The sequence below is a fragment of the Orbicella faveolata genome, unplaced genomic scaffold (genome assembly GCF_042242905.1).
Source record: "Orbicella faveolata isolate gen_17 unplaced genomic scaffold, um_ofav_v1 contig_34, whole genome shotgun sequence".
NCBI classification, from domain to species: Eukaryota; Metazoa; Cnidaria; class Anthozoa; order Scleractinia; family Merulinidae; genus Orbicella; species Orbicella faveolata.
Genome location: NW_028301563.1, coordinates 30,420,470 through 30,439,515, shown reverse-complemented (window position 1 = coordinate 30,439,515; position 19,046 = coordinate 30,420,470). Strand labels below are relative to the sequence as shown.

Here is a 19,046-nt window from a genome sequence, read left to right as displayed (position 1 = left end):
CGCGGGCGTCGAAGACCACCAACGCACGTGCGCGCTACTCGCGGCTCGCGCTCTCGATCGATCGATCACCGCGCGCCTCTGCTCATTCGTTGTCGCTCTCTCCCCGCGGAATCTTCGGGCAAAAGAGAGACAGACTGCTTGCAGTCTACTCCAGTTGGTAAGGAATTTAGCAAGAGGACAGGACAACAACATATATTTATTCAAACCGCAGTGGTTTGAAGGCAAAGAATCAGACGTAAAATCTTTTTACAAAACCCTGTATTTTATTCTTACATATTTCAAATGGTTTGCTATGGTGCTAACACCTACTCTGTTGTCTCAATGGCGAGAACGTTCAATTGTACATTATTTACCGCCAGGTAAATACGAACCCGGGTATCACATGTCTAAACTGGATACCGTATATATACAGAGAATTAACGTCATGCAGTACACAATTATGGGGGACGTTTTGACTGAAATACTTAGTATTGACAAAGAGTTGACCACGGCTGTAAGACAAATAGACCACCATTTGAGCCAAATCTTCATATGAATCTTCTCAGTGAGAAGTCCCCATGAATTTCAAATATAAAGTCGCGTTATTTCAGTGCCACACCTAGGTTACGAATCTCGAGGTATAGAGCAGTTTTCAATTTGAGTGTCGTACAGCCAAAACCAATCCAATCACTCTGGCCAATCATAGCAAGCCTTCCCGTATGAAGAGCCTTTGTGCATTTTGGCCGCGCGCAAATTGGCAATTGTTTTGCTCTCGCTCCCAGTTGCGCGCAGCCAGAATGCTCTTCGCATACGGGTACGTTTGCTATGCAGGCTAAGCCAATCATCACAAAGGACACAAAATCCAATTAACCAATCAAAAGCTGAAGTAAATACATGTAGACGACGCGAAGCGCGGGAAAACGTGTGCGAACGAGTCACAACTTCTCTTGATTTTACTTGATTGGATGAAAAAGTAGCGCGAGTTTTTTAAGCCAATCGTGTTGCGTAGCAGTTCAAAACCTATTACTTTTCGACACTCAAGACAAAACCGCTCTATAACGTGTAGCTAACGGGGTTAGCAAGCTCTCTAGGGGTAGGGCTGGGAGAAAACAGACACCCTCAACTCCCAGGAGAGCTTGCTCAGGCTTACGAGATATAACGCACTAGCTACTCAGTCATAACGACTGAAACTTATTGCGTTCGTAACCAACATCGACATAGAAAACTGTGTTTCAGAAACGGTGCACTTCCAAAAAATGTTACTGAACTGTTACCAGAGGTAGTCTAGTATTTCAAAAAAACACATTAACTTGATCGAGAATCCAACACTTCTCGTTTTAGACCTATAAACAGAAAGATTTCGAGCAAGAAAAAACGTAATTAAAATAATCCTCGTGTAATCAAATAAAAATAGGTAACTCTTCAATATAATACATATACACACCACTTTTTAACCTTTTTTTACAACCAGGATCAACCCTGATTGTATAGAATTATTACAAACATTTCCTACAGTTTTCCCTCTCGAGTCACTAACTGTTTCTCTCTACGATGACCAGGTATTTTATTCTCCTAGCCTTTGCACCAAAATTCACTATAGAAAGATACGGAGAATTTATACACTGATCTCATGCATTGCTGCTGGACGTTTAACAGGGTTCGTACTACTCAGAGAGATGAACTTCCACGAGTTTCCAGGGTAAATGTTATGGTGTAAATGTTTAAAAAAATATAATTCTTTGCGAGCAACAGACTTAATGTTCAAGGAGAAGGTCATTTCAGCAATTCTCTTGTTTTCTCAAGGTAACTATAAAATACCATGAGTTTTCCTTGAGGAGTGACAGAAAAAATTGAATTTTCAAAAAGTTGTCCCGATCTCTAGAGCCAAACTGTAACAGTCTAGAACTTTTAACAGGAATTCCAAGAGCAATACGAACCCTGTTTAAGGGTTAGATATAAATACAGTTTAAACTGGTTAGCATTTTAAATATAGCCACAATGTGGCAAGTTTGAAATTCGACCAGTAAAATTCAACACTCATGTGGATTTGCGCACAAGTAAAAGCCAGTGTGGAAATTCTTCAGGTTGAATTTCGGACGTTTTTCGGGCGAAGCTTTCTTCCCCGCAGAGGCTCCTGGGCGGATCATAGAGGGACAGGCACTTGGGGAGCGATGTGAAAAAGGCGCTTCCTCTTGTCTATATCCAATCATGCAGCACGTGCCTTGTATTTACCACGCGCGTGATGCAAATACAACCCACGCGCACTTGTACGGAAATACAACAAAAGCCTTTATGGAGTAGACAGCGAGAAGGGAAATAACTGTTTACTCGAACTACCTAACCATTCCCTCCAGGTGACATCAAGCCTCAATAAAGTCTACCACTGTTGGAATGTATCTGATACAGCTCTTGCTCACAGCCGGCACACAATCGTTGTCGTCTATCAATCGGCACACATCGGCATCTTTCGCAAACCGGCCGATCCGTGATAATCCGCGCCGAAACTTGCCGAAGATCACGAGCATTGGACGCGGAAGATTCTTCGGCCGAGCCCGAGTGATGCCAAGGTTTGGACAACGTCGACGTTGAAAAACTCTTGAGATGTTCACGCTGGTGTAACGGCTTATATGGAGGGGGTGGCACGCAATTAACAGGCCGCGGACCATAACCACTGCGGGTTGGACGTACATAGTCTAACTCATCCATTGATCGCGCGGGGGAGGGAGGGCGATCGCGGATTGATGACTGAGAGTTCACCACTGAATTTCCTGCGTAAAAAACCTTGGGTCTCGACCGATTTATTGCGATAGTCGCTGGGTTTGGACTTTCGTTACTTCTATAAACCGTCGCGTCGTAAGAATCGGCCGAAGCAGTTCTAGAATTGGACGGATTTGAGGGTGAAATGTAAATCGAACTCGACACGCGTCTCGTCGGCGGCGGTGGTCGGCGGTTTTCGGAAATCTTCGGCCTGCTTTCGCCGACAGTGATGACTGTGGTGTAATCCGCGCTCGGGTCCGGACTCGGAGCGCGTATATTACAGTTTTGAATCCTGGCGGCGATTTCGTTTTCTCGGTCGTAATGAACAGGGCTGTAGCACATAGAGTCCGGTTTGATCTGCTGCGTGCAAACTCCCGACACTACCCTACTGGAGGCGGATTTGTGCGGTTGTGGTTTACTTACGTAATGGCCACTTGAATACACGGTGGGTTTAACTTTCAGGGGTAGGGTGGAGGCGTATTGTTCTTCCCAACCATTTTTATGGTTATGTTCTGAATTCACGTGTGCCACTCTGCTTGAGTGAACAGGCACTTCCTGGACCCTGCGGGCCAAAACTTGCGGGCCTTGGGAATCCTTCACGAGCCGGTCCCTTCGTTGAACGGACATCTGCCAAGAAAAAAGAAACAGTTTAACTGCTGTGACCCTGAAATTAGAGCTGAATTTGCAATAACTCTGGGTTCAATTTTCGGTACATATAAATCACATCAAGATACCATTTTGCATTCGTTTAGCCTGCGTACAAAGCGTTTCCGCATTATGACACGCACAGAAAACGAAGAGACCTCTTAGCTCTCGCCTGCTACACGCACTGAAATGTATAAACATGGATACAGTGGACCTTCACCTTTGTTCAGCGCGTCCACTCGTGGCCTCACGTTCACTCGTGTTTCTTCAACACCATAGAAACACGGAAAATGTTTTCTATTTCTTAACAAGACAGTGCAAAAATATGTAAATAGCGCAGAATAATAAAAATCTGAAACCGAATCTAGATTACGAACGAAACACTTGACGTAGACACTTTAAGAATGGTTACACAAGGTAGGAAAAGACCATGAGTGTGACCACAGATTACTTACGTATGATGGCGGCGCTTGTTGCTGTTGCTGGTTGATAATCAGATGGTCTCTTTGTCTCTGCTGCCGCAGTAGCTCTTCCTCTTTTTGCTTTGAAAAACTGAAAATAAAATGAATGGAATTGGTATTGGTACCTTGGCAGTGTTTCGACCTAAACAGACAGTGATTCGCTCCAAACAGACTTGACAAAATAAAGTCAAATAACGTCCTCGGCTTACAAAACTTCACGAGTGATCTTGACGGGGCTTAATCCGAAAGAGTTATATCCACGCAGCTTATATCCCAGGGAGGACGTAAACCCCGGGAGGGCGTTTACTGGAGAACGCAGAGCGCGGAATTTTTAATAATTCAAGTTAAAATGCTTCGTCTTTATAAAGACGTGAATAGCAACTGTACCTTGTAATCAGGCATACGCATTGAAACGCAGTTCTCTTTTTCACAATGTCCTTTTTTGAACAATGTTTGATTGGGAGTTGGTGCTTTGAACCCTCTGCACTGGTGGTTGCATGTGCGCGCTCGTATAAGGGAGGGGTGGGGCAGTGAAGCGGTCTACTGGGACTAACACCAACTGGACAGAAGATAGAATCATAATACTGAGGCAAAAAAAGGGGGAAATGAGTTAAATTTACATACCTGACAGACGAATTTCCATTGTCCGAGGACGAACTGGACTGGACCATGAGACGTAAGTTCCTGGTTCGAGCCTGGCATGCAGTTCGCTTCATGTGAGCGTAGTTCTTAGTGTTCAAGTCCACACCATGCTCCTCTGTGACATATCGGAAATAAGCTGAAATAAAGCAAAATGATCGATCACTAACCCAGTTTATTATATGGCTGTGTCTCGCAAGGGTTGGGAACTACCGAATTCACGACTTTGATTGGCTCAAATCGGTATTCAAAGCGGTCTAGATTTTCGCATTTGGACCGGCATCTAGACCGGTAGCGTTTTGCGGTGAAAAAGTTGCAAACTAAAATGCAAATATTGACTATTCTCTTCTAACAATATTTATTTGTACCAAAAAGCCTGACGAGATAAAAAGTAAAGAAGACGAGCAAACTTTGGCAGATTTAAGTTCCGCTCTTCGCCGTTCGAAAGCAAAATGTCAGTTAACTACTAACCAGTTACATCAAACGAATTAAATTGTTCTTGTTTGCGGCATAGTAAACATCTTGTTAACCGCGCTTAGTCGGTCTTCATGGGAGAATCGTGACCTCGGCCGTGTGTACAGACCTCACTGCGTTCGGTCTGTACTCAAGACCTCGGTCAAGATTCTCCCATACAGACCTCCTGCTCGGTTAATAAGAGCTAAGTCTATATGGACCGTTATGTTATGCAACATGGCGGTGAGTAGTAAGGAATATGTAGGAAATATCGAGTACAAATAAAGTTGCTGTTGGAGATCCATGCTTGAAATCCTGTTTGTTGCCTTTTTCCTGCTCATGTAACATAGTTTATATATGTTGATGAACAGTGGCGGATCTAGGGGAGGGGCCCGAGGGCTCCCCCCCCCCCCTTAATTTGGGTAAAAAAAGAAGAAATCACAGAAGGAAGAAAAGCCGGCAGGATAAGCAAAACAACCCCCCCCCCCCCCCTCCCCCTTAGCTCAAGGTCTGGATCTGCCAGTGATAAATACTAGTCTTTAAAAATGATTTCCAGTCCGTACTGCGCACTCTCGAGAGTTTGCTTACGTTTTTTGTTTTGTTTCATGCATGACGTCACAAAATGTGAACATTTTGCAACCACTTACATGAATTAAATTCAAAGTTTCAAAACAACCGCCATCATCGCGAAGCTTTATGTTTCGTTCTTTCTCATATCACTTGACAAAGCAACTTTGCAGCGGTAAAAGTCAATGAAACAGTAGGAAAAAGAATTTGAAAGGCGTCAAAGATAAGGCATGTGGTTCGTAACGAATAACATCGATTCGCATTCTCTCGAGTGAGGTTTTTTATGTTTATAAACATTAGGGTGCTGAGACTGCGCAGTATGGACTGGAAATCATCTTTAATGTAGCCGGTTAAATTTCTCATGTATGTATTGCACATGTTTACTTGTTTATTCTTCTCTATATCCTAAATCATTTGTTAACCAATTTTGATGAATTCATCTATTATGTGTATTTTGCAGTTTTTAACTTTATGAATTTATTTTCTTCGGAGGTATTACCTTGTTTTTGCTATCTGGAAATTCGAGGTAAAATAAAGGGTAAACTTCATATTATAGTTAACCTAGGCAAAAAAATCACACACACACAAACTCGGAAACAAAAAAATCGAAAAGGAAAAAGGATAATTAAAATTAGAGAAGATTGAGTTAATCTAAGAGTAAAGAACTAGTAAAGAAAAAGCTAGAAAGGCTGACAGTCGCGCTCAGTCGCTAACTAAAAACCACGATACCACTCACTGGTTGCCTCAGTGCAGTAACTCAATGCACGAACGAAGTCCTTTTGGCTCTCACAAATCTCTGACTTCTGAAGATACTTGTCTGCCTCTTGTAGAAGACTTTCTATACGATCTAAGGATACACCGAAAAGAAAAGATGTTAGCACGTCCAACAGGATCTGGAGAACTTAGTTTTATAGCCCAAGTAGCACTTCCAGAGTTTTTGTTCACCAATTTGAAGACTGTGGATAAAAGTGAAGGTAGCTGCCGGTTTCGCCCCATGGCGAGTTCGCCCCCACATCGACTCAACTTGATCGAGTTCGCCCCCAACCAGATCGAGTCGCATACAGAGATTATTCCTCGTTCTTTTATCCACTGCCTTGGAGAAAAAACTTCGCTTGGTGGCGGGTTCGTTAGTGGCGAGACTCCCTGGTGGTGGCGAGATGACCGGTAACCGTTTGACCGTGTTGCTATGTGCGCGCCGGCTGCAACAAGCGAACAATTATCATCCAAGCTTGTCAAATATACGTAGACTGACCCTAGTGTGTGACCATTTAAAAGAAAGCTATCGAGCAGTACTTTCATGTGGTACTGTTTATTATGCTGTACAAGGTGGTTCTAACTTTTAAGTATGTGATGAAACCCCAGTGTGTGGCCATTCAAATGAAAGCTATTGAGCAGTACTTTCATGTGGTACTGTTTATTACGCTGTACAAGGTGGTTCTAACTTTTAAGTCTGTGGATGAGACCCTAGTGTGTGACCATTCAAATGAAAGCTATCGAGCAGTACTTTCATGTTGTGGTACTGTCCTACATAACGCAATTGGGTGTCTGGAAAACCCGAAGAGCGAATAGCGAATAGCGAATAGTCCCGAATAGTGCGAATAATCTCGAATAGTGCGAATTGTCGCGAAAAGTGGCGAATAGTGACGAATAGTCGTCAATAGTCACCGCTTTAGGTGTAATATCCAGCGTTAATTAATAATCCAAATAAGCAACAGGATTTCAGTGAATTGATTACCTTTTCTTCTCCGGACTCAGGTTCGGGCTCTCCATCGCCGACATTAAGAAAACAGAAAACACAAGGATAACCTAATAAAGACGTATTTACGCTTTTGGAGCGGTTGAAACAGAAGAAATTACGTTTAGAAACACCTTTTATCCTGATAGGCGTCTGTGCTTTTTAGCGGGAAAATCCCATCCTAAGTTGCTCCGAGGTTGACTGCGAGATACTGGGTACCCTATTTGCTATGATTTGCCACTAATTTGCCACTATTTGCCACTATTCGCCACTATTCGAGGCTGTGCGCCACTATTCGCACTATTCGAGACTATTCGTACTATTCGCTATTCGGGACTATTCGCGACTATTCGCTATTCGCTATTCGGGTTTTCGAGACACCCAACGCAATTTGCTAAGCAATATTTCTCAACGTGAAATATGAATACCTTTTTCAGCTTGAAACTTCAACAATCTGCCCTCGTAGGAGTCAATGCATTATATTGGTAAATAAGTATCACACTTGAACTACCTGCTGCTACCTGCTACCTACCTCTGCTGCTGCTAGAAATTGTGAAACGTTTGAATACTCACCTGGAGGCCAGTTATCGTATTTAGAATGTCGCCATGACTGATTGAAATTAATTAGGTCCTCTTCACTTCCTCCATGGTTAGTGTCTGTTGAGCTGACGGAACCACCAGCAGATGATGGTGTAGAGCTTATCCCACTGTCGTTATTTGCTGCTTTGACCTGAGCAGCATTCATGGCTTTAGATTGTTCATACAGTCTCATGATCTCCATTTTGGCATCTTCATTCTTGGAACTGAAAAGACATCGATGCAATTACACTTAAAGTTGGTTAACCGTTTTGCAACCAAAGTCAACGTTTTAGTCCACATTGGCGGCATAAACTTGCTAGCAATAGCAATTAACTATAACTTTGGCTGCGCACTGTACCATTGCCAGTTAACAAGGTTTTATATTGACCACTGATTCGTGGCATCTTTCTGGAAGCTTTCTGATGGCTTCTGCTGAAACTGGCCAACGAAAGCACTGGCAAGAACTGAGACAGGCAGAGTTGTCAAGTTCTACAATCGCTTTCAGACAAATTTCAATTCAGCCTGACCCTCACCCACTGCATTTTCATTGGCAACATAACTTAGAAGTTAGCATGCGAGCAACCTCTCTCGGACACCCTGCTCCAAAAGAGCTTACTTGTAGGCTGTAAGAAACTTGTCAAAAATATGTCAGAAAGTTGTCAAAAGTTATCAAAAACTTGGACATATGGCAACAGCGCGGTGCCCTGCACTGCACTATAAAAATGGATTCAAAAATTTCATGATGCTGTTTTTGATCAAGCATTGACGACCAAAGGGTTAAATACAACCGCAAAGTTGCTTCAGTTATGCTGACACTCTACAGCATCCTTCAGTGCACAATTAAACTTACCTAAAATCTATAAGATCGTGGTCGCCACTGGACTCACTGGATCCTGTTGACGAGCGCCTGGATTTCTCAGATCTCTTCTTCTTACTTTGCTTCAAGTGGGATACAGCCAGGGCAGGGTTTACAGCATTCATAATAGCATTTCCTATCCGCCTGAAGCTCGGCCGATGCTTCTCCTTGCTGGGGCTGCTAGCAGCAGAGTCTGAAGCATTACTTGGTGAGCGTGACAGCTGCTTGTTGGGAGCGGTCAAATCCCCAGAGGAGAGGCTTTTCTTGGAGTTCAAAGGTGATCTCTTCTCCTCTTTTCTCAGTTTATACCGAGATTTGGATTTTTTGGATGTCACAGGGCTCTTTTCATTATCACTGACACCATCACCTACACCTCTTTCGGTACCAAGTCGTTTACTTGATTGGTTTCCTTCGGTGGATTCTTCATGAGCAGTGCCACTGACGCAAATTCTCTTTTTAGGCCCCGAGTCAGCATTTACGGGGGTGCCTTGAGGGTTAGCATAGAGCAGCAGCAGAGGCTGATAGTGACAGCGACGACACTTCTCCATCATTAACATCCAATCAGATCCAATCTAAAGTTAAAGGGAAACTTTGTATGTCAGTCTCATCTTCCGGATGCCATTTCTGTTTGCAGACCTGTTTCCTGCTCTACAGTATAAAGTTTATTTTATAGTTTATACCAGGACCAGTTCAGTTGTAAGTACCTACTTCCACTAAGGCACTAATCAAAGAAAAAACTGAACATTTAAATTAGGTTTATTGATCTTACGTAGCCTTACAATATCGATTTTAAACTGCTGCCCACACCGGGGTGACAAGTGATTTTTTGAAGGTTATTTTCACTGCAAGAAGCCACCATTTCTACCTGTTACTTTGTAAAGGCTGCAACGTGAGTAGACTACTCCCTTGGGCACTGAATATTCTTGAACTGGATTTAGCCACTCAGTCAAACCTACATTTGGGATCATTTCATTTATTTTTATTCTGCAAAAGGTTCAATCAAATGTACTCTAGAACTATGAGTTTCTCTCCAAAGCAGGTGATTACCCATTTGCGCCAAGCTAAATTCCAATTGCAAGATAACCTATCAAGATGATCACACCATCAACCATCAAAACCTGGCCACTTACTTTGTTACAAATATATACTAAAGAGAAGTTTTAATAAATATCACTCCTTGAAGTGAAAGGATTACTCACCTCTTTGACACGGGCATCATCAAAATAAATCCATGTCCGTAGTTTGCTATGAAAAAAGAATGTCGAGTAGTGCTTGCCATAATATGTTACTATGCCAACCAGCTGTAAACAAGCATCCTTGGCCCTCTCGTCATAAACTTGATGATACAACTGCAAGAAAAAGATCTCCATGTATAACCACTTAAAACATAACCAGATTATCAAAATAAAGTTTCCATCCCCATCAGCTTGTAACACAAAAGTGTCGAAAAGTAGTGTAAACATATGCTTGAATAAACATACTGTTACAAATGTGTTACCCAAACATTCAGTAACTGATCTACACAATGGCAAATAAGTGAGAGAGATGCATTATGTAGAGTATTATTCCTTACATCAGAAAGCTTGAGAGTTGTTCCAATGCACTGTAACACATCTGCTATATGTTCTGCATCTGGAGACTCTGAATCCCAGATTAGACCAACACTTACTGCAATAGATGCGCGTAAAAAATTTATTAGAATTTTTATTTCTGATTCACTGATTGATCAACATATGAATAATGAATAACAAGTAATTAATTTCAAATTGCTTGACTTTATAAAATTAAACCAGGCTTTATGTATTAAAAGTTCTCTACGCTTACCAATATCAGGACAGTTCAGTAGCAAACGTTGCACTTGAACTCTATCATTACAGTCTGGACTCTGGAAAAAAACAGATTGAAATACTGTTAATCAAGGGGAATATATTAGAAAAGTGTCAGAACAGCAGAATTAGTTGTCTACTTTTGTGTGTCACAAAGGAAAAACAATTGGCCAGTAGATGTAAGATGAATACATCACAAAGCTTATGGCAGGAGTTTCATTAACATTCTCAGTAGGAGGACAACTGGTTTTCACAGGAAGGCAAAAGTTTCTGAACTGAACTTCTTTATACAAAAAACTGTCTGGTAGATGGTCAAACAAGGCAGGCAAAATCATCTTCATAGCTGGTCAGTTTGCCCAGTGCCCAGCTTTTAATGAAACCCCTGCTTATGGTGATCATCTCTGTGGTTTTTGTCAACCATCCAATTGGTCACAGCATAATCTGTGTGTCAGTGTCTGAATTGGTCAATGACTAACTTGACATTCCCTCGTGTCCTGTCCTGCTCTGCGCAACAGTACTCCAAACTGATTTTCAATTGGGCGAGTGTTATCCCATCCCTTCAGACTCCTTGCCTTAGCACTGGAACAAAACAGTCAGCATTACTGTGAATCTTTAGACCATGAATACGAAAGTCATTATAAGCAAATAGGAGGTGTGATAGCATAATAGATTGGGAAGTGACTCTTGATTAAAAATGGCCCAGGTTGGTGAACTAGTGAGCATCACTGACAGTGTTGTGTTCATAGTTAAGATGCCTTACTCTCACAGTGCCTTTCTTTACCCATGGATATAAAATACCAGTTAGAAACAAGGGGTAGTGAATGGTACCTAAAAAATCAAGGGTCTCAGAAATGTTTTAAATCAGATCTGGAAATCTGAGAATTCTTTGTGATTAGTCTCTAAGTACCATCTTTGATCATTTGTTTTGTTTCTTTGTCACAAAGATACCCCCTTTTGACCCGAGGTATTGTCTTTAAAATGTAGTGGTAAGAATAACAATTTTTTTGCCGTACTAACAGTTGTAGTAAACATATTGATGTGATCTAGTACTTCCACTAGCTGCCCTGGTAGTTTCCCTTACCCCAAAAAATGTTCAAAAAAATGTTCACAACAATGTTCAAAAAAATGTTCAAATGTTGTTGTTTAAAGTGGTCAAAGCTCTTAGCTACAACTAGCTAGTTCACAGGCATGCCACTTAAAGTGAAAAAAATATATATATATATCAATTAAGCATAATAGGCTTAAGAATATCAAATGTTGGGAGACAGACCAGTTGGCTATTTACAAGCATGTTTTAAGTATTAACATAAGTATTGAAAATTTAGTGGTACATCAATAGCGCTTTCAATAAGATTTGAAGCAGGTGGCTGCCCCGGTGCAGCACCTACTGCAGAATAAAGGGAGATGCCAATTACAACTTCCTTTATACAGGGGGCCCCAATTTCTTAAAAAACTTCTAACATCACAGCTGGTGTTTCACAACAGAATATCAAGTGAACATACCACAGTGCTGAGGCAGAAACATAATGCACAAGCTGGAAGAATGGAAGAGGCTCTGACTGTTCGCCGCACTGACATATTGTCTGTAAAAAAAAACAACAAACAAGTAAATTGACTATTAGCTTTGGTGCCACTCTTACACTTCTTTCGTGCTTAACAACCTCCCACATGCATCCATTGTTCAATAGTGGACACTATGGCATTTACCATTTGTTATTTTACAATGATCAGGATGGAAAATACTTCCCGTGTATCCAAATATACCTGCTCGATAATTTGCATAGCAAACTTCTGGTGTGATATACAGTGCTTGGCAGTGCAGGCATCGTCATGTTCATTCTTGGCAACAAGGGTATGCATATGACTCAGGATATTCTCCTAAAGGAAGAACCAGAAAAAATCATCTGTAAGAAAAACACTACACCTAAAACTCTGTACAAAATAGTTGCCCTTCAGCATCAAACAGATATGAAAATAATTATCCATTTAATCATAACAATTACAATTTCCTCACATGTGATTGGTGCATAAACTGGTGTATTTTGCTCTAATTTTTCTGCAAAGTTGTAATAGGAAGGTGTAATCGGACAGTTGGCTGTAATCGGACAGTTGGCTGTAATCGGACAGTTACATGAGCCAATCATAACACTGATTACAGTCACTATAGTAACCAATTCAAGATACTGACTTTGTAAAATTGTGGAGGTTTAGTTTCCTGTGACTGTTTTGAAAGAAACTTGACAGCCATTTTGCAAGCTATTCCCAAATTCTTAATTATGATATTTAAAAATGACTATTTGAAACTGTTTTTCAAATTGTCGGAAATTGTAATGGTTATGATTAATTGGTAACAGGACATTGTGTCGTCCAATTCAGTCCGTAATCATGCTTGTGATTAACAAATCGGACTCCTGCTTCGCGGTCGTCCGATTTTGTTAATCACTCATATGATTACAGACCAAATTGGACTCCACTCAGTCCTATTACCATTATTAATAGTGGCTTAATAATGGGGTCTGTCTCCTTCAAAAGCTAGTTAATAAGTAAACCTTTTGGAACACCAACTTTAATTAATGGTAATGGGAATCTACAAAAAGAAATTCTAATACTTACAAAGCACTCTGCAGCATCATCCATGTCTCCCAGTTGAAATCTGTGCTGGTTCTGTAAGACAAACAATGCAAGTTCTCTTTAGGCATTCCCATATATTTCTAATAGAGCTTGTTGGGAGAATTACCACAAGAGATCACTTCTTAGTTCAAGGCTGAGTCATGTCACAGTTGTACTCAGCATCAGTTAAGGTGATTCCTTAGTATTGCATTGCACATCCTTACCATGCACGATTTTCGCGTCATTAGCGTGCACACATGAGCGTGTGCGCGTACAAAACGTAAGAGATTTCCCTCAAACTAAACTCGATAGCGAAATAAATGCTCCTTTTCACTTAAATGGTGACCCCCTTTTTTATTTCATAATTTCAATGAGAACAATATCCTCAATAACTGAGAAAAAAATTAGCAGAAATCTATGGCTACTTTTTTGGCAAATGAAATAAATGAGCCCAACAGCACATGCCCAACTTATGATTCCTTTAAAGGATAAAAAAATGCAGGGTATTTGAAGACATTTTTTCTGGGACGCAGATGAATCAACAATCACAGAAAGTCAAACTCTGTGTGATATAACACGCTGCATTGAAAAATAATCGAGCTTATTTGCTGCGCATGGAGATTACCAAAAGTCACCTAAATAACCATATTTGTCAGCATTGTGGCATGAAAACAAGCGTGGTGACCCCCTCTTTTTATTGTGTTTTCAATACCTCCTTGTCCTGTAACAACAGCATACCAAGTTTCATCGGAAATCTATGGCAGGTTCTTTTACTAGGGAATCACCTTAAGAAATAACTGCTATCTTACTCAAGCAACACAAAATTCATAAAATATAATTCAAAATTAAGCACTTTAAAGTCCAGTTGCCATGTATTCCAGCTTCTGGACATTACATGAACCAATATTGGAAGCATGGGAGTGGTCGGTGACAGACAAAAAAGAGCCTTCAATGAATATGAACTGGACTAACCCTAGCCTGTCCAGTTAAGAAATGAGATCATAAGGGAAGAATGGTTACCAGTAATCAAGAAGTAACAAATATTTATCTGGAGGGTATACTGTAACCTGCCGCTTAAAAGCCCTCCCACTTATAAGCCCCTTTGGTTCATAGGCCCACCTACTTGTAAACAAAATATTATTTACGGATATAAGCCCCCTCTAGTTTAAAATGCAATAAATTTGATTTATTGTGATGTGTTAAAGCTTAATCAAAAACAGTATTAATACAAAAATCATATTTCCGTCAACACTGCTTTAGCTTATTTTGAAATGTTTGTTTTATTCCGCTTATAAGCCTCCCCAGAAATAAGCCTTTCCGTTTGTAAGCCCATCCAAAATGGAAGGCCATTACGAAGTTGTATATAAGCCCAGGGCTTATAAGCGACAGTTTACAGTATACGTAATAACAGTGAGTATATTCAATTATGCTAACCTTAAACGCAACAGCCAGGGCAACTCTCAGTCCATCTGGAGGTAAAGCATCATTACTACTGTACTGAAACTGCTTGAAAATGAAATCCAGTGCACAGAATATACATGACTGTCCCATGCAGTAATGACCCTTGATCTCCCTGAAGCTTCTTCTAAACACATCAAGATGCCACAGCACCTGAAAGAAACAGTACACTGATAAGCATTGCAGAGTTAAAATCATTAAAACAAAGTCTGTGTTTCCATAGGGAATAAAAAGGTAAAAGGTCTGCATACAGGCTAAGTGGCCCACCAGGCCGGAGCTTATCCCAGTAGCATGAAGTGAAAAGGAGTATTTCTTCTCCCCACTGGATGGAATGCTAGTCCATCGCAGGGTTACCCCCAGCATTAAGTTCGCCAGTACCCATTTATACACCTGGGTAGAGAGAGGCACTGTGAGAGTGAAGCATCTTGCCCAAGAACACAACGTAATGTCCCCAGCTGGGACACAAACCTGGACCGCTCGATCTGGAGACGAGCGCACTAACCATGAGGCCACCATACCTCCCACATAGGGAAATTTAAACAAAGCCTCTGATTATGTCAAGAAGCTCATTACATCCAGACGAAACCAACTCTCAATGAGAGGTTTCTGTGACATAAAAAAACATAAGATTGGCAGCCCCCTAGCATTTTGTTAAGAGGGGTATATTAGTGGATGTCGCAAAACCATAAAAAGTTTGCCAAACACAATACTGTAGTTAGTAAATAAATAAATGCAAGGCAGAACAAGTGGTGAGACACAAAAAAACAGTGACACAACTTTTAACTGGTTGCTAACTCTTTAGCAAATTGTTCATTTAAAACTAGAACTATTTGCAGTCATTTACCGTCATGCTACATAACATTAACCCATGCCAAAATAAGGTTGTTTCAGTTTACTTCATAAAGGAAATATGGGAAAGATACATTTTTATAGTCTAACTTTTATCAAAGAAATCACTTAAAAATGCTTCCCACAGGTTTGCATATTAATGCAATGGCTGTACTCACTTTGAATTACTGCATGAAAAATATCTTTAGGAGTATTTTGATGCTTATATTTAGGCTATGCTTGTAACAATAATTATTGTATTATATTTGCAGATCTTAAATGTACCAGGTAATCTCAGTCACCCAAAAATTTGTGAAAGCTATAACCTATATGTGTTCGAATGAATGTAATTTTATGCCTCCACAGTGTAGATATAAAATTTCCAAGGTCAGTTTCAACCCATATTGACTCAGTTTAGTACAAATTGACTCACATAAGTAAATTAATTAACTTTAGGCTTATTGCATAACACAGTACAAAATTTCCTGACTTTCCCTAACTATAGATGCAGATGTTTCCACTAAGTTTCCTAACTTTGAAAACAAAAACAAAAAATATTCCCCTCACTTTTCCTGTTTTATGACTACTGAACTTGCAGCCTCTCAAGCACAAAGGTCCTTTGTAAAATGTTTGTGGTCTCATTCAGGCCCCTCGAGAACTAAGGTGCTTTGTCAAAAGTTTGTGGTCTCATTCTGGTCCCTCAAGCACTAAGGTGTTTTGTCAAAAGTCTGTGGTCTCATTCAGGCCCCTCAAGCACTAAGAACCTTTGTCAAAAGTTTGTGGTCTCATTCTGGTCCCTCAACCACTAAGGTGCTTTGTCAAAAGTTTGTGGTCTCAAGCTGTGCAAATTTGGTAACCAAAATTTGCATTATCGTTATTAGTATATTACTCAAGTCTGGAAAAGTCAAGTTAAAATCAAGGTCAGGTTAATGCTCAATCTGCATATAAACACATTTTTTTACATTTTTACTGTAATCTTAATCTTACATTGTAAAGCGCTTTAGAATATTTTAATTTTAGTGCTATATAAATCCATTATTATTATTATTATTATTATTATTGGTACTTTTATTTTTAGATTTTTGACATTCTCTTAACGAGTTATCTACTTTATATTATTTTGTATATTAAACGTGTTGGATATTATTATTATTATTATTATTATTATTATTATTATTATTATTATTATTATTATTATATTACTGGGGAACTCTAGCCGAAGCCACGAACACTGAGCCAAGAAGTGGACCTGCATATAGCTACAGTGTATTTTTAAAGTAGAGTTTTTGCCATTTAAATGTGTAGAGTATTTTTTACTATTCTTATTTAAATTTTTTCGACAAATGACAATAGACAAATTTATAAGGGTTGTAAAGAATGAGTGTAATTTGTAATTCGTTTTTTAAGTTAGTATTTCCCTGACATATATATTGTCCTAAGAATTTCTACAGTTGTAATTTTTTATAAGCCACTAATAAACATTATTACTATTATTATTATTATTATTACTATTACTATTATTATTATTATTATTATTATTATTATTATTATTATTATTATTATTATTACTCAGACAAGCATGTTGTGTTAAACCTCTTAGGAAGTTGAAAATATCATCTGCTCTCACCCACCAAGTAAAGTAAAGAAAAATAAAAAGTGATATTGCACAATGCAGTTTTCTAGCACAGGAAGGAAAAAGTGCTCGTAAGAACCGACTTAGATTAAAGGTGCAATATTGTATTCAACCTCCCATGAATTGAACAGCTACTCTCTATCCAAATATTGCTAAGATATATAAATGACCATTTATAAACAGATTTCTATGTGAAATTGGCTGAAATCATTTTCCTTGGGCCAATATTTGTTATACTGCTTCAAGTGGCTCAAGTGATATTGGCAAAGAAGAAGTTAAAGTTGCTCCAAAATAATAAACTGTTATAACATTGTCAGGTCACAAAATTCCTAACATTTTGCTATAATTATAATATTTTGAAGGTAATAAGTGTAATTAGCCATGAAAACAAAATTTTGTTGGGGTATAGATGGTGCAAGTGCTTGAACTAAAACAACAAAGTCGACTGAATGTCAAGTGAAGGAAGTATCAAGTATGACAAGCAGTTAAGTTAAGGCTTTCCTCAAGTGGTTCAAGCAGATTTTTCCCTTATTTGTTCATAGGGTGTGGAAACCCACCACGATCGATTCAAATCACCTACATTTTGAATGTTTATCTAGTCTTCAAAAATGATACAAAAATATTCTGACATTTAAAGACAGAAACTAATTAACTATCGGATCATTTTACCAGTTGAAAGCTTATGATATGAAAATCGATTTTTTTTCTGTAATAAATTGTTCATTGCAACATCAAAACTTTTGCACAGGGCCAGGATCTAATCCCTTACGACTCCATTGTGTTTGAATAAAAATCTTTCAAATAATCCACAAGAGGCTTTGCGTTTTTACAAAACATTTACACGCTTCATCGAAAGCTTTATGCCAAAAGAAAAGCGATTTCTAAGTCAACATTCCAATGAATTTGTACAACCGCATCTCTTGCTGGCAAAGCGATTGAATAATACCTAACTTTTTACGTTTGTTGAGTTTTACGAAAGCACGAATCCAAGATTATACGATATAACTCCACTTACAATAATCGAATGAGATCTAAAGTTCTTTGTGCGCTAAATCAATATCTGAGTGAAATCAAGAGTCGACACACGAAATATGTTAATGTTGTAAAACGTGAAAAAATTTGAACTTCAAGTTTGAGAATAACCAGCTCTTAATATACACTACGATGCCCCACTGTGAGGACATTTAGCGGTCACTTCGCCTGTTTCAACACTGGTTTTAATGCGACAAAAATAACGCGTGGAGTTATTACGCTTCGATTCTAATTGCTCTGTGAAAGCGTAATCTGACAGGCATTACGCTAAAAGAAAAAAAAACGCGTTATGTTTGAAGCAGAAAACAGCAAGGATTCCTTATAAATACTAATGAGCCATCGAACATTTTGCTGTAAACAAACTATACTCCTTACCTGTACTGCTGAGTTGAGAAAACAATTATTTTCACCTGGGTTATTAATTAAACCCTTGTTATAAGCCATGGATGCTGTTCTCTCAAGTCGCTCTTGCTTGTCCATTTTATCCATTTTCCAGTCCTTGCAGTTGTAAATGCCACAGTTTCCTTCGATAAAAGACGTTCCCTTACCGATGAAAACGAACCATACCGTCGCTTTTATTCCGTTGTTGATGAACCTCTTCGATCAAACCCGACCGCTTGAAAACTTCCAACCAAAATGTGTACGCTCGTGGAAATATTCAAAGTAATCTCAAAGAATATTACATTCTCCAGGGTAAGACCTCCCTGGGTAGTATCTAAGGGACCTTTTGCATCTTCAAGGTATCCTTTCCAAGGGCTGAAGCCGCAACGAACTCTATTATTTGCTAAACTCTCAGCGTCTCAGACTAGTCAGTCGCCATCTTTGCGTGTTGTGTGTTTGGTAGTGTGACGTCATGAACACGCACGGAAACAAAATTCCTGGTGAGAGAGCTGAACAGGAAAAGGAAGTTACCCAATCCATCATGCAAAATGTATAAGGAAAACATTCAAAATACTTCCGATCTGCTTTTTTTTTAGCAGAAAGTTAT

The 19,046-nt window shown here is 39.5% G+C and overlaps 1 protein-coding gene across 1 annotated transcript; it reads right to left on the bottom strand.

Annotated features, from left to right (window-relative positions):
- Positions 1–241: 241 nt before the first annotated feature.
- On the bottom strand, positions 242–18,909 carry LOC110064894 (uncharacterized). Its single transcript, XM_089270520.1, has 15 exons — positions 18,434–18,909; positions 14,542–14,718; positions 13,111–13,161; positions 12,262–12,375; positions 12,001–12,080; positions 10,974–11,076; positions 10,496–10,556; positions 10,245–10,339; positions 9,871–10,020; positions 8,666–9,243; positions 7,810–8,039; positions 6,238–6,348; positions 4,467–4,620; positions 3,837–3,933; positions 242–3,363 (listed from the first exon to the last, which is right to left on the bottom strand). Exons 1-15 carry the CDS (start codon positions 18,545–18,547, stop codon positions 2,347–2,349), a joined length of 3,132 nt encoding a protein of 1,043 aa, XP_089126646.1. The 5' UTR covers positions 18,548–18,909; the 3' UTR covers positions 242–2,346.
- Positions 18,910–19,046: the final 137 nt, after the last annotated feature.

Bases quoted from the DNA above. Each gene is read 5' to 3' on its own strand.
- LOC110064894 (XM_089270520.1), bottom strand. From the start codon at position 18,547: ATGGATAAAATGGACAAGCAAGAGCGACTTGAGAGAACAGCATCCATG. The intron at 9,244-9,870 runs GTGAGTAATCCT...CTTTAACTTTAG, and splicing joins ATGATGCCCGTGTCAAAGAG to ATTGGATCTGATTGGATGTT. The intron at 4,621-6,237 runs GTGAGTGGTATC...GCTTTATTTCAG, and splicing joins TTACTGCACTGAGGCAACCA to CTTATTTCCGATATGTCACA.